Source organism: Pezoporus wallicus, unplaced genomic scaffold, assembly GCF_028554395.1.
Source record: "Pezoporus wallicus isolate ANWC-B61680 ecotype Strahan unplaced genomic scaffold, APGP_CSIRO_Pwel_v1 contig_6999, whole genome shotgun sequence".
Taxonomy (NCBI): Eukaryota; Metazoa; Chordata; class Aves; order Psittaciformes; family Psittacidae; genus Pezoporus; species Pezoporus wallicus.
The window spans coordinates 2,173,197-2,187,181 of NW_026640180.1; the positions used below are offsets into that span (position 1 = coordinate 2,173,197).

The 13,985-nt window shown below is 38.6% G+C and overlaps 1 protein-coding gene across 2 annotated transcripts in view; it reads left to right on the forward strand.

The window, feature by feature from the left end:
- GRID2 (glutamate ionotropic receptor delta type subunit 2) overlaps positions 1-13,985 on the forward strand; it is a 914,338-nt gene that overhangs the window by 592,776 nt on the left and 307,577 nt on the right. For both annotated transcript variants that reach the window (XM_057417982.1, XM_057417981.1), the window contains exon 11: positions 5,900-6,212. In XM_057417982.1, the coding sequence (XP_057273965.1) occupies positions 5,900-6,212 (313 nt within the window). The remainder of the gene's footprint in view (positions 1-5,899; positions 6,213-13,985) is intronic.

Here is a 13,985-nt window from a genome sequence, read left to right on the forward strand (position 1 = left end):
TTTACCAGCAGAAAATCCTTCATCTAATCGTGAGGCATAACACAACAATTACCTGTTGATTTATTTTTACCATTTTTTCTGCTCCTTTTATCTGATGTTATACTATACCCTACTCTCAGTACTATAGTACTCAGCAAAGGACTCAGCAGGCCACTGCATTACACAGGCTGGAGGGGTCTTAGTACTAGATGGCTCTAGAGATGAAAGTGGGCCTGGAACATTTTTTATTTATTTGATATCCATGATTCATAAGACAGAACTTGTAACAACTGAAATCAAATGGTTCACTGAAAAGTATATATGGCATTCTTGTCCACTTAGTAGACATGGACTCAAATAACTCTAATAACACACTTAAGGTGGTAGCCACTTAGAACTGTAAGTAGATGTCATAAGGGGAACAGATTTGCCAGTCTGCTAAAGTATTGCTGTAAATGAGTCTTAATTTATATGGAATCTTTCTGTACAATTAGATAGTACGAAGAGTTAATGGAATTGCTTTTGGAATTCAGAAAATGCGTTTTCCCAATCTGTGTCAGTGTACAATTTTTTATCTTCCTTATCCCCTATATAATTAGCAGTAAAGATTCACTGTGACCTTCTCTCCTGTTCTCTGTGTGTCCTAAGGCAAGAGGGAACCTCTGGGCGAGCAGCCAGTGTATATCTACCCCTTACCAAGTGCAAGCTGTTGTTGAAAGGCTGCCTTCTGATTTCCTCTAAACTGCGTTCTGCTCCCGGAACTCAAATCTGCTTGGCTACTTTGCAAGGGGGAGCAAAAGAATGGAGAATAGTTTTAAAATAGCAGTATAACCTGTTTAAAACAGAAGGTTTCATTGTTTTCCCGACCAAGTATTGCATTATAATCTGTCCAACACATGGAGGAAGTCCAGAACCAGAGGGAGTGCTCTTTGTGTGTTAATGTGTGAGCCAGAAGCTATGTATTTCTGCAAAAGACAAGACCCACTTAAGGGTAATGGAAACTGGCCACCTTTTATTTCTAAGTGCATAGAAACGTAGAATTGCTTAGATTGGAAAAAACCATTAAGATCATCAAGTCCAACCTTTAAACCAGCACTGCCAAGTCCAACACTAAACCATGTCCCTAAGTGCCACGTGTATACGTTTTAAATACCTCCAGGGATGGTGAGTAAACCACTTCCTTGGGCAGCCTGTTCCAATGCTTGACAGCCCTATCAGTGAAGAAATTTTTTTGAATATCCAATCTAAACCTTCTCTGGCACAGCTTGAGGCCATTTCCTTTTGTCCTATCACTTGTTACTTGGCAGAAGAGACTGGCACCCCCTTCACTACGACCTTCTTTCAGGTAGTTGTAGAGAGCATCTCACTGAGATGTCTGTGGCCACTACAGACAGTGTGCCATACGAAATGGAAGTTGCTGTAACAAGCACATAATTTCTGTGTTCAAGATCAATACATGCTGATTGCATTAACCTGATTCAGCATTCAGCAGGCTCCAGTGCAGGTCCTGGTATCAGTGAGAGCAGTCTCAGGCGGCTCTTATCTGCAGCAGCCCTGCTTGAGCTGCAGTGCAGAGCAGAAACCCTGTGGTGCCAAGGACATGCCCTAGGTCCACAGCTGGCCTCGTGAACATGACGTTTCAAGTTCACTCTGTTCCAGATTTGAAGACAAGGTCTCTGTTGGCTGCTAAAATAGGAGCTGGAATCAGCAGATCAAAGCAACTAGTCTTTGAATTTGGAAACAGATTCAGGTCTCCTCTCCTTTGATTGTCAAGATCTGTATTAGGTACACCCTTGCTCCATAGCTTGACACCTTCTGCTGTCAAAATAAACTGAATGTAGCCATGCTATGGAAATCTCTGCTGAGTGCCTGAGCCAGGACGTCTATAGAGGATAAATTCTCTTTGTGTGAAGAACATGGTGCTTTTGCCCTTCTACTGTCAAATGACCAGGCCTTTCAATGAATCCCACAGAGCTTCGGCTCACAAGCAGGATCAGTTCAGAGAGCAGCAGCTTTCTGTGGACATGCTAAAACCATCTCAGGGGAGCAACACCCTATTGCAAATCTTTCTCTTGCTGTTAATTATCTGTGTCTTTTCACAGTGCTTCCCTTAGTTGCCCTCAAGTGCACATCAGCAGAGGGATGAGCCTGTGTGAAAGGCAAGAGAAGTGGCTAATGTCACTTCTGGGAGAGGACAGTAGGTTTTCTTTCCAGCACGGCTCTGAACTTCCTGGGGATTTTCACATCCATCAACCATTATTTCCCACATTTCACCATGCTACCTTGATTGCTAGGATTTTATGTTTTTTTCCATCGAAGAGCCATCAGGAAGCAACTAGCATAGGGAAAAATGCCTGATTCCACTTCGGCCCATCAGAAAAGGAAAACTAAATACATACCTAAATACTTTTAAGAGAAACTGCAAGTCAACTAGAAACCTCTTTTGAGACGCTTTTAACACATATTCCTAAGGGGAGTGTCATAGGAAGGGAAAAAGCAAATAGGGAGGAAAAAGTGAGAGTTATAAATAATATCTGTGTAAAAGGGCAGCTATTTGTATGTCTGTTTGTCAACTTGAGCAAACATTTTTCTCTGATTAATTTTTGCGCGTTCATATTAATAACTGAGTAACGTGGGTTTATTGCTTCTGTCATTCTTTGAAACTTGATTTAATATTTAAAATGGATAAAATGATAGGCTCGTAGGAGAAGTTTAAAGTAGATTCATTTATTTTTCCTGTTCTTGATCACAAACCACAAGAATCATCATAGGATTGCTTTGTATGTGTATGAGATGTGCTTGCTAAGCAATAGCATAGGGTCATTTCAGGGATTTCAGGCATTGCTAATCAGCTGGTTCTATGACACCAGTAACAATACTATCAGACCCATTTGTCAGACATTTATTTTAGATTTTCCAGTTCTGGTAATGTTGCTCTACAATGACCTCAAGAGAACTGCTGTTAAGGAACATAAATTCTTAAGTCAGTCACATAAAGAAAAATAATGCCCTCTGCTGTTTTTATTCAGTCAGTCATTTTCAGAAGTCACAATTTCATTCATCAGGAATGTGTTAAACAGACATCTAAGATGATGATAGTTGGTTTTGGTACTGCAAAAACCTAGCGAGTGAAGAGTTTTACATGTTTATCATTCAGATTGGCAGCTTTAAATCTAAATATTGACATAATTGCATGTGTTTGCCTTTCTATCTTAGAAGCACTAAGTGAACCTTGACTACTTGAAATGGATGTCTTCTCTGATCCAATTTGACATGTTAATGACAAGCGTTTAATTTTTTCATCTTACAATTTTAATACAAGTTGACAGAATCTATATATGACGAAGAATGCTCACCATCAGTAGATCAACTGTTAAGTTAGGCTTAACCTTGGTTTTGTGCTAAGCATAGTTTTCTGGTATACTGGTGTTTGATTCCATTTAGTAATTTAAGATTATGAGTTGTCATATTTCAGTGTAAATTTTTTTCTGTTTTCAACAGTTAAACCCAGGAGGAGTGAGAAGTCAGGACTTTACTCTTTCCTTTTAATTTTGTACTATACTTCCCCTCTTTAATTGAAAGATATAATTATATCATGATTGCTGCTGCAGTATGACAAAGGAAATGCAACATTTCCATTAGGACAACGTTGATCCTCTGTCATAGCTGGCTGATAACCAGAGTAGAACCATAATGCTGAGGAATTTGGAGAGACTGTTGCCCAGAGTAAAATAGAAGCAGTATTTCCACAAATGCCACACACTGTGCTTTTTCATGCAATGTACTTCAGTGTATTTCATGGATAAATATATTTGTCCTTTTTTTTAAAAAAGGAAAAAAAAGGCAAAAGAAAATTCTATTAATCATGACATGGTCTAGTATGAGGCATCCCTTAGGAAGGTGAGAACTAGATGGTCCTTTCCAACCTTAACTATTCTATGATTCTCTGATTATATGATTCAATCCTATAGTAATCCATTATTTGGTAAAAGTATCTTTACTTATTTTATATTGTTTTTCAGTGGAAAATCTTTAAACATCTTACAAATACAACTTGCACTTCACAATAATCTAGTGTGGTAGGGAAGTATTTTGGTAACATGCTGGTAATTAACAACATAGCTGAAGTTAAACTGCATGGGAAAAGTCTAGGTATGTCTTCCTTTAACCCTGAATTCCTGTTTCACTTTTTGATATATATTCAGGAAAAAAACAAAAACAAATCAACCCTATTCAGTAAATACAACCGTATTTTCCTGTTTGACAGCTTTTGGTGTGGAGCATTGGACTTCTACATTTGTAAATTATCTTTAAAATAAATTTATATTCACATTTTTTTCCATGGATAATTCTGATGATTTTTTTACTTGGATTACTGACTGAGTTTGCTGCTGCCCATAGGCAAAGGGCAGTTAAATCATCACTCACAAAAAAATTGCTAGGAAGGGACATGAAGTGAATTCATGAAGCCATGCTTTCAGCTGTGCACATCAACACAGGTTCACTTAAGACTCCAGAGAATCTAGCCCACAAATTAAAGCTGAAGCTCTAATTTATGGCTTTCAAGCAAATCAGTATTTTCAAACACTTTTTTGTCCAAATCATCGGGCCTCCAGCTATCTTCTGCCACTTTCTGAAGCAAGTGGACAATTAATATAAAGTTAATGTCATTGAAACGGAAGTCTTAAGTGCGCTGTGATTAAAAGTGTGTTTGTACCATAGGCAGCAAAGTGTTTTGCAGATGGCAATAAAAGAGCCCAGATGATTTGCAAATTTAGTTCTAATCAGTTTCAGCTGCCATACCTTACCACTTAATATTTCACATCACATTTCTAAGGAGCTAGTAATCTCTGCATTCTTTGGGCAAGAAGAAAGAAGTTCAAGAGGGTTAATAAAATTTGACACAGTACTTTCAAGCCTTAGTGCTCTTCTCACCCCCTTCTGAAGGACCACACACTGCTTTAGGCAGAGTAGAAATGGATTAAATCAAACTACTAGCATCTTAAAGCATTTTAAGTACTCTTTTTCATATTAAAATGTATAGAATTTACAGTCTTTGTTTAGTATTTGGGCTTTTAAAAATTATGTTAATGTGTCTGTCTTAAATATTCTTTCTTGTTTTCACTGCATTTATCATTGTACCTGTGGAAAGTAAAATAGCACCTGCTGTGGTTGTGCCTGATGTCTTTGGAGACCTAATACCCAGGCAGGCTGTGAAATACAATGATTAGATCAAGGAATTTTATTCATCCTCTTCTCATCTGAAATGGGTTCTTTAAATTACAAAAAAAAAAGCCCTAAATGGCACAAAGGGAGTTCAAGGTAGCTGCAGAGCACATTGGCAAAGGAATTGCTTAGCAGGAGGATATAAAGGAATTAATAGCAAAGGAACTGTTAGAACATCTGCTTTTCTGCACTTCAGGCTGCAGCCAAAATTGATGTTTTTCAGAATTTCAAATTCCCCCAGTGCAGTGGCCCTTTGTCATAATCATCATGGCACCAAAATGTTGTATGTCATGTGGTTCTGTCAGGCAACTCATTTCCTGTGATTGGAAATACTATACACAAGGTCTGCCTTTTGCCACAATGACAGTGATGGCTTCAGTAAGCCCAGCTGAGAAGAATGACCAGAAACAGATTTCCTCCAGCTATTATCTGTATTTGAACTGTTCTGATTCCTTGGAAAATAACAACATGGAAAGCTAATGTGTCCAAGTCCACTAAGTGAGGTTTGCTTACAAACAGACGTGGTACAGCTATTCTGTTCAAGCCTCAGTCACATTTCTGTTTTCATATATACTATATTTAAGACACTGGCCTTGGCATTTGCTTCTGTATAACTTGCTTAAATCACAGAGGAATGCAGATCCTTTCTATAGCTTCTACTTATGCATGTTGTTCTCTCTCCTTCTTTTCTCAGAGAGCTGACATAGGGATCTCTGCTCTAACCATCACTCCTGACAGGGAAAATGTAGTGGACTTCACAACACGTTACATGGACTACTCGGTTGGTGTGCTGCTTCGAAAGGCAGAGAAGACAGTGGACATGTTTGCCTGCTTGGCACCATTTGACCTCTCCCTGTGGGCATGCATAGCTGGCACTGTGCTCTTAGTAGGGCTACTGGTCTACCTCTTGAACTGGCTCAACCCCCCACGCCTTCAGATGGGATCCATGACCTCCACAACCCTCTATAACTCCATGTGGTTTGTCTACGGATCCTTTGTGCAACAAGGTAAGAGACAGAGGGAGATTCCGCCTCTGAGAGAAAATATTGCAGTAGAGACATTCCTCTTCCTGACTCCCTCTCACAGCCCAGAGAGGCTGGAAGCACTGGAAAGCCTTCTGCTATAAGGCTTCTAAGACATTTGTCTCCCCAGTGTGGGAACTGTGAGACGTCATTACATGCTAGCTTATTTTGATTTGTAGTTGTCTATTACTACAATTAGGAAAAAGATGATTTTCCTCTGGAAAAAAAAAAAAAAGCATTTTGCATATACTGAAGAATTATTGTGAGTGCTGTGTTCTTGTACAGTCAGACAGAAAATGGGTATTTAGCTTTTGAACTAAGTTTAGACTAGTCACCAGTGCAAAATGGTCTTATTGTAGCTGATAATCTTTCCTCTTTCTTCTGCTATATCTCAGTTTTCCCATATAATGTTCAGACTTAATCTTCTCTGGCCTTCCTGGATGCTTTCTCAATACCCTCTAGCAGCTGGTGTAGCCCAGGCTATTCTCCAATTCTGCTTATATTCCCAAATTCTTCACAATCTACCTGTTCTGGCAGAGCTATAACCATGAATCCTAAAGACATCAGGGACTACAGATCTTGGTGTGGTACATACTACTTAGAATTCTGCTCTACAAATCAGAGTTGTAATGCAAAGTGGAATACAAAAACACAGGTTCATATGAGAACAAAGAAGATTTAGGTAATAACACTGGACAACAAAACAGAATTAATACCTTCTGGCGTATCCTCTTGAAGTTGTTCATCAGTCACTACTGGCACTGCAGGTACACCTATTTGTAATTGCATGGAACATCTGCTCTGCAAAGAGCCATGGCTGCTGCAGCCTCAACACTCCCACTTAGTTTTTTGGATTTTAACATGAATTTGGATGGAATGCTGTAAGTAAAAGCACCATTTTAGATAGCACTGGCAACATATAATGCAGAAATTACATTATGCCTTGTTAGAAAGAATCAGATGACATCCGTAAAAGCTAAAGGTATGCGTGAAAATCAAGTATGAAACTCATAGAACAGAAAAAAAAGCTAAATTAACACCACCATCCAAAAAAAAAGAAGAAAACCTGAAGTTTAGAATTTCCACAAGAGATATGATTTTAAACACATTGATCTAGAGACCTTACTTTTAAAAATATCATTTGCTTTTAGCAATGATGGTGATCTGAGGAAAGCTGAAGAGATTGTTTCATGTTTGTTGTGGAATTATTTTTTTATAAGAAAACCAAATACTTCAGAGCCAGCTGAGAGCCACACAAGCTTTTTGAATGTATGTGGGTGGATTTATAAAGTTTTCTTTCTGTCCAAAATATCCCCAGTGTAATTGTTTACAGAATCCAACTGTGAAATTGCAGTTGGCCTGTTACAGAACTAGACTCATTACATCTGTCTGCCTGTTAGGTTAAAACTTGTGAATTAGTTTCTTTACTGCATGATTGCAACTAATTTTACATAGGTTTATTTCTTGGCATTAGCCATAGCCTCGCTGCTGTACTCCCAACATCATTAGTCCCCAGAAGCCTCATAGGAGACTGCCCAGCGAAGGTTTAAAGGAGGCAAAGCTAGTTTAATCACACACTTCACTCCCGTGAGTTACTATCTGTATTGTTTGGCTTGTATCTATCCAAGTAAACCTGCGTTGCCTGGTGTCCCAAAGTTTCCTAAGTCATAGGTCCAGAGTAGTAGCTGTCAAGGGAGCCCTTCAATAGTTCTCAATTTGCTACAAAGAAGATTTCTTTGACCAGTAAGTAAAAATGAATGCTTGAGGGGGGCTTAGAGAGAAGCCTTGAATTAAGCATGAAGATAAGGGAGAAAACAGATTAAAGGAAGTGGGACCAGATAACAAGAAAAAGGCAGAATTTACTGGAAAAAAAGAATAGTAATTTGTTCAAGGAGATCTGTATCCACTCCCCATGGTAAGTGGGTCAGGAGGTGCAACTCATTATTGGTAAAACCTGATGGCAGGACCTGGAAGCTGGGAGCACCAAAACTGTTGTGGGACTTCAGACATTCAGGGAACCTGGAAAGTGAGAGGCATTTATTCACAAGAGAGATCTTATCACCCTAGCAAGTGGGTTTTCAGCACAACTGTTTAGAATCCACTAGAATAATATATTTTCTTGGTTCCTACTGAGAGAGGGGAAGCTGTAGATATATCTCTCCTTCAAACAACAAGCAGGACAGCCTTTAATTTACTAGAAGGAAAAATTACTCAAATTAAATAGGGTTGGTACCAAAATACATGAAAGTCACAGACGAATTTAAACATAAAGACTCAGAAGACCTCAGAAATCCAGTGCAAAAAGAGAGATCCATTTGTAATGTCAGCCTGTATTTCACATTCGATTTGAATATGACAAAAATGTTATTAGCTGAAGCATTATTGTTTACTAACCCTTGTGAAGACAGACAAATGAAAGTAATTTCCATTGACAGGCTAACTGGCTATTGTGGTAATTTTGCTTCTGCTTTCACTCATCATCTCTTCATTCAGCAGAAAAACTGCAGGTTTTATTTGTTTTGGAATAGCAAATCTGTTGCTGTTAATTATGATTGGCATATCTTAAGTGTGGCAGCATGGGACATTTCATATACTGTCATGTTCATTTAAGTCTTTTAGCTTCTGATTTAAAACATGACAAGGTACTCATTTCTGTGATCAAAATATGCAACCAGTGATGCTTTTGTGTCCTGTGCTGACAGAAACAAAGCAGCATGAACCAAGGATTGCTAGTGCTTCGATATCACTGGATTCTTTGTTTGGGACTGGCAAGCACATTTGGGCGTTGTCTTCTCTTTCTGTTCCCTAGCTAGAGGAAAGATTTGCAAGCACAGAAGCTGGCTCCAGGCCTACCATGGCTCTGAAGACAAAAGATGCTTTTGGTGCAAAAATGTAGATCTATAAGAAAACTCACAACCTCTTTTGATTAAAATGGAAAGGACTCCTTTTGCTTGTTTCTTCTGAAAGAGTTAAAAATTCTGCAGATTTTAGCAGGTAGCTCCAGTCCACTATGTCACTTCATATTTTCTTTCAGCCTTGACTCTGATGTTCTGATCAAATTCTATTAACAAGTTTTAACCTTTGTGATTTTTGAAACCAGAGAAAAATACTGTGTCATTGGCTGTAGACTGGAGTCAGCACAAACTAGTCCAATAGTTTTTTTCAGGCAGATCTACAATTACTGTCATACTCAGTTGTAAAATTGAAGTATTTTTAATGGTTTCCTTGAAGGTAGACTGAAGCTTAATTTCACTGCTGCTTATATCATTTAAACTTAGGTCTTGAACTTGGCCTTCAAATTTTTTTCCCATGTTGGAGTGACCAGTCTAGGTACCATTTTGAGACTCTCATAACACTAAGGTGTATTTTCTCTCAATTGCCCTTTTAATTTTATGTTCATTCATTACAGAGATGAGTGTGTATTTATATACATTATTTTTGTATTTGTAAGATACGTGTTATTTTTTATTAGAAGAGACAATTCTGAAGATAGAGGTACAATATAACTGGAGAGGCTCAGTTTATATAAAGTATATAAACTGATAAGTGGTGGGGGGGTTCTTTTGCTCAAGCACTTCATTTAAATAAAATATAATAATTAGTGCATTGAAATGCTTCGTCTTACTACCCAATACACCTGTTTAATTTGCAATATAGTGTGACCACTAAGAAGGGAAGGACTTTTTGGTGATCTTGGCCATGCAGCACTGGGGATTATCTTGAAAATAAATGTTTCTGACTTGGAACTATTCATTTAGACATGAGTAGTTTAGATATCCTCTGTTACCTATGAATTAGTTGGTTATGTCTAAAGATGAAGCAAATTCGTAGACTTAGACTGTAGGATTTCAGTTATGTTGAAATTTAGTGTCATGGCTTCTGAATTTGTTCTTTTCCACTTGCTCATCTTAGAAAACTAAGTGTCAAAAGCTCTGTATTTTGCCTCTTTTCAAAATTATCTTTTGCCAGTTGGACAGGAAATTTTAAGGCTTCCTTTTCAGTGGGTTTCCTTTCTCTCCCTCTCCGTATTTCCCCTTGGCTTCTCAGTCTACTCCTCACAGGTTTTGCTCTCTGCCTGCTCACACTGCAGCTGATGGTCACCATTGCTGTAACATTCTTCTTGGGACCCTACTGGTTCTATTGCTTCTGTTCTTCACTGTTGACTTGGCTCTTCCTCAGGCCTCTATTATTATATATACAACAAAGCTCAGCCAAGTGCAAAGTCCTACCCCTGAGGAGTAACAATCCCATGCACCACTGCATGCTGGGGCCCACCCGGCTGACTGAGCGCTGGCGTTCAATGGGGCAGTATATCCCTATCATATATTTGTATCCTTGGCGATATTCAAAAGCCGTCTGGTCATGGTCCTGGGCAACTGGCTCTAAGAGGCCATGCTTGGGCTGGGGGACAAGATGACTTTCAGAGGTCGTCTACCTCAACCGGTTGTCTCAGTGTTGTATTATATAGTCTTTGGTCAACTTTTGTGCTATTCTATTCAGTTGTGATTTTATTTCTCTTCAGCCCTGGTACTGTTGCGATTCCCCCAAATTTTGCCCTCATTAGAACATGCCAGTGTTGGAAATCTGCCGTATGAACAGGGACCAAAGAACTGTCTCAGAGGGAAAATTTGGTTTACTAAAAACTTCATCAAGATTAACTGAATCAACACACTGCAATGGCACAATGTCTATTTATACTTGCTGAGAACCTAGTTTAATCTCCTGAAGGTTTTCTATTAGCTTCCTACTACTTTATGGGCTCTTGTTATGAAATACTCTACAGAGCACTCTGCTCTCACCACTACTGAAGAAAACTAATGATTTAAGAAACATAAGATCAGGATTTAGAGTTAGTCCAAACCCTTTTGGTATAATAGATCGTTTATGGAGACAGGTGAAATGCTGCATACTTTTTATCAAGAACTTGCAGAGGCATGTTCTGGAGCATTTTATTTTGAGAGCAGCCTCTCAAATTTTGCTTCAGAATGTAGTGATAAGCTTACTTAGTTTAATAGGATTCAACTGAACATAGACAAAATAGTTATGTAGAAAATTACAATGTTTTCTATTTCATATGAAAGACAATAGAAAGACTGTCTATTATCCCACTCTGTGCATTTTGCTTTGTATTTTGATGTAAGAGAAGGTATTTCTCACTGGTCTGGTAGGATTAGGCAGGTAAAGATGCAAGGCTGTGTTTAACTTAGAAATGTCCATAAGAAAGGGTACACCAAGCAGATGATATTTTTTGGTTTCTTTGCTATAACAGGAAGTATTTTTAAAATGACTGAATCATTCAAAATTTAATCACTTCTCAGTGACTGCAACAAAACAGACATTCATTAAAGTTTTATAAATAGGATTTGACCATAGGATAATAGGTTTTTGAAGTATTACCTGCAAAAGTATTTTCTTCTTCAGAGATCTTAATACTCTTGCTTAATCTAGCAGAGTTATGAAATGAATGATGTGAAAGCATCACTGGTGGGCCTTTTTTATATCCCCCTACATTTTGGTTAGTTTAAAATGCTGGTCACAACTGGAGGTTTTGGTTAGTCTTCAGTGGTGTCTGTAACGGCCATTATGTTCATAATGCCCAGTAAATGAGCAAATCTTACTGTTTGCCTTGTTTAAATTACATTTCATAAGAGCAATAAAATAGGCTCCAAGCCTTGGTGCTTCCAAATTATTATAATACTTCTCAGATGGTTAAAGCCGCTCAGAATTCTCAGTCTGTTCTTTGTATTGCCACCCAAGGTGTGATATAATCCTCCTGAAATCCTCTGCTTGAAGTGTACTGTTGCTTCATAAATTACTCTATCTTGCTTATCTCGCTCTCGGCATATCCCTATCAGCAGGAAACCATTATGCTGTAGCAACATGTTTTCTTAGTGACATTTTCTCTTAATTAACTTTACACCAATCTCTATGTATTTAATACTGAGAGGAAAAATTTAAAAGCATTTAAAAAAAAAAGAAGTATTAGAAATCAATTATATCTTCACATGGTGAAACCTAATTAATTTTTTTTTTTAATTTTAGAAAATCAGAAAAGATCAAGTATAAAGGCTTTAGGACTAAGACCTAGTTCCTAATTTGGATTCTGCCCCTGATCTTCTGGCTGGTCATAGAAAATGCATTAAATATCTTGTATGAAAGTTCTCAGTGGTAAAATGGAGATATTGCCTATCTTCCTTCATAAAAACATGTTTCATATCTTCTGATGCAAAGCAAAACTTAAATGCCATTCTCATTAATTAACAATTTTAATTGCTCTTCAAGCTAATGCCATGTCTTCACATATTCCTGTAACAAGGTGAACAGAATTGCTGAGCCTAAAATGCACAACATTATACTGGGAAAATGAAAAGTCAAATACCACACAAGTTAGGAAACAAACCATTCTCCATGTTTTTTCTAGCATATAATCACCAGAAGTATTTGTGACATTCAAGTTCCACCTTTAAACATGAAACCCCCAAACTCAGGTCGAAGGAGGTGATCCCGCCCCTCTACTCTGCTCCCATGAGACCCTACTTGGACTACTGTGTGCAGTTCTGGTGTCCTCAACATAAGAAGGAAATGGAGCTGTTGAAACAAGTCCAGAGGAGGGCCATGAGGATGAAAAGGGGGCTGGAGCAACTCCTGTATGAAGACAGGTTGAGAAAGTTGAGTTGTTCAGCCTGGAGAAGAGAAGGCTGCGTGGAGACCTCATAGCAGCCTTCCAGTGTCTGAAGCGGGCCTACAAGGATGCCAGAGAGGGACTCTTCATCAGGGACTGTAGCAATAGGACAAGGGGGAATGGGTTTTAACTTGAGCAGCGGACGTTCAGGCTAGATATAAGGAAGAAGCTCTTTACTGTAAGGGTGGTGAGGCACTGGAACAGTTGCCCAAAGACGTGATAAATGCCCCATCCCTGGCAGTGTTCAAGGCCAGGTTTCATAGAGCCTTGGGCAACAGGCATCCCTGGCCATGGCATGGGGGCTTGGAACTAGATGCTCTTAAGGTCCTTTCCAACCGTAACCATTCTATGATTCTATGTTGCTATGAAATTCACATTTTATTATATTAAATCTAGGCTTATGTATTAGTCTGTACACGTACCTTCATAAAGTCATCTCCCTGAAAAAGTTACTGCAGCCCTGGGGGTACCCATGCTCCTTTACCTCATGTCTCAATGGTTTGGCCAGCATAAAAAATAACTAAATTTTGACAGTTGTGTACTATGTCTCAGATGTGTTTGGTAACAAGTGATTGCTGACAACGTATACTGAGAATTATTGTCATGAATATAGTACACATTTGCAAACATTGGATGCAGCTTTATGCGCATACCACTTCTGGAGGTTTATTTGATTGTCTCTTTTTGAACATATAATTCCAAGAAATAAGCATGCTCCGAGTAAAATGTTCAGTAGTGTGGGCATTTGTTTGCAACAATGTGATATCACTAGCATTAAACTGCCAGGGGATATGCTTGGATTTTCCCCTAAATTGAAGTTAAGAATCAGGCAGTTCTCAGAGGCATCTAAAATAATGATTTCAGTATCCTGTGTGCACCTGCTTGCTTGAGTAATAGCACTGGGTACATGAGGCAGTATATTTAGAGATGTTCTGTCTGACACACCTTCTGTGAGGAGGAGGAAAATGGATGGTGGTGTGAAAGCTCAAAAAACATCTTCATTCCCCTTGGACTAGCTCCAAGACTGATTAATTGACTACAAGAAGGTAATGTCTGTCTGGCTATAGTATAAATGC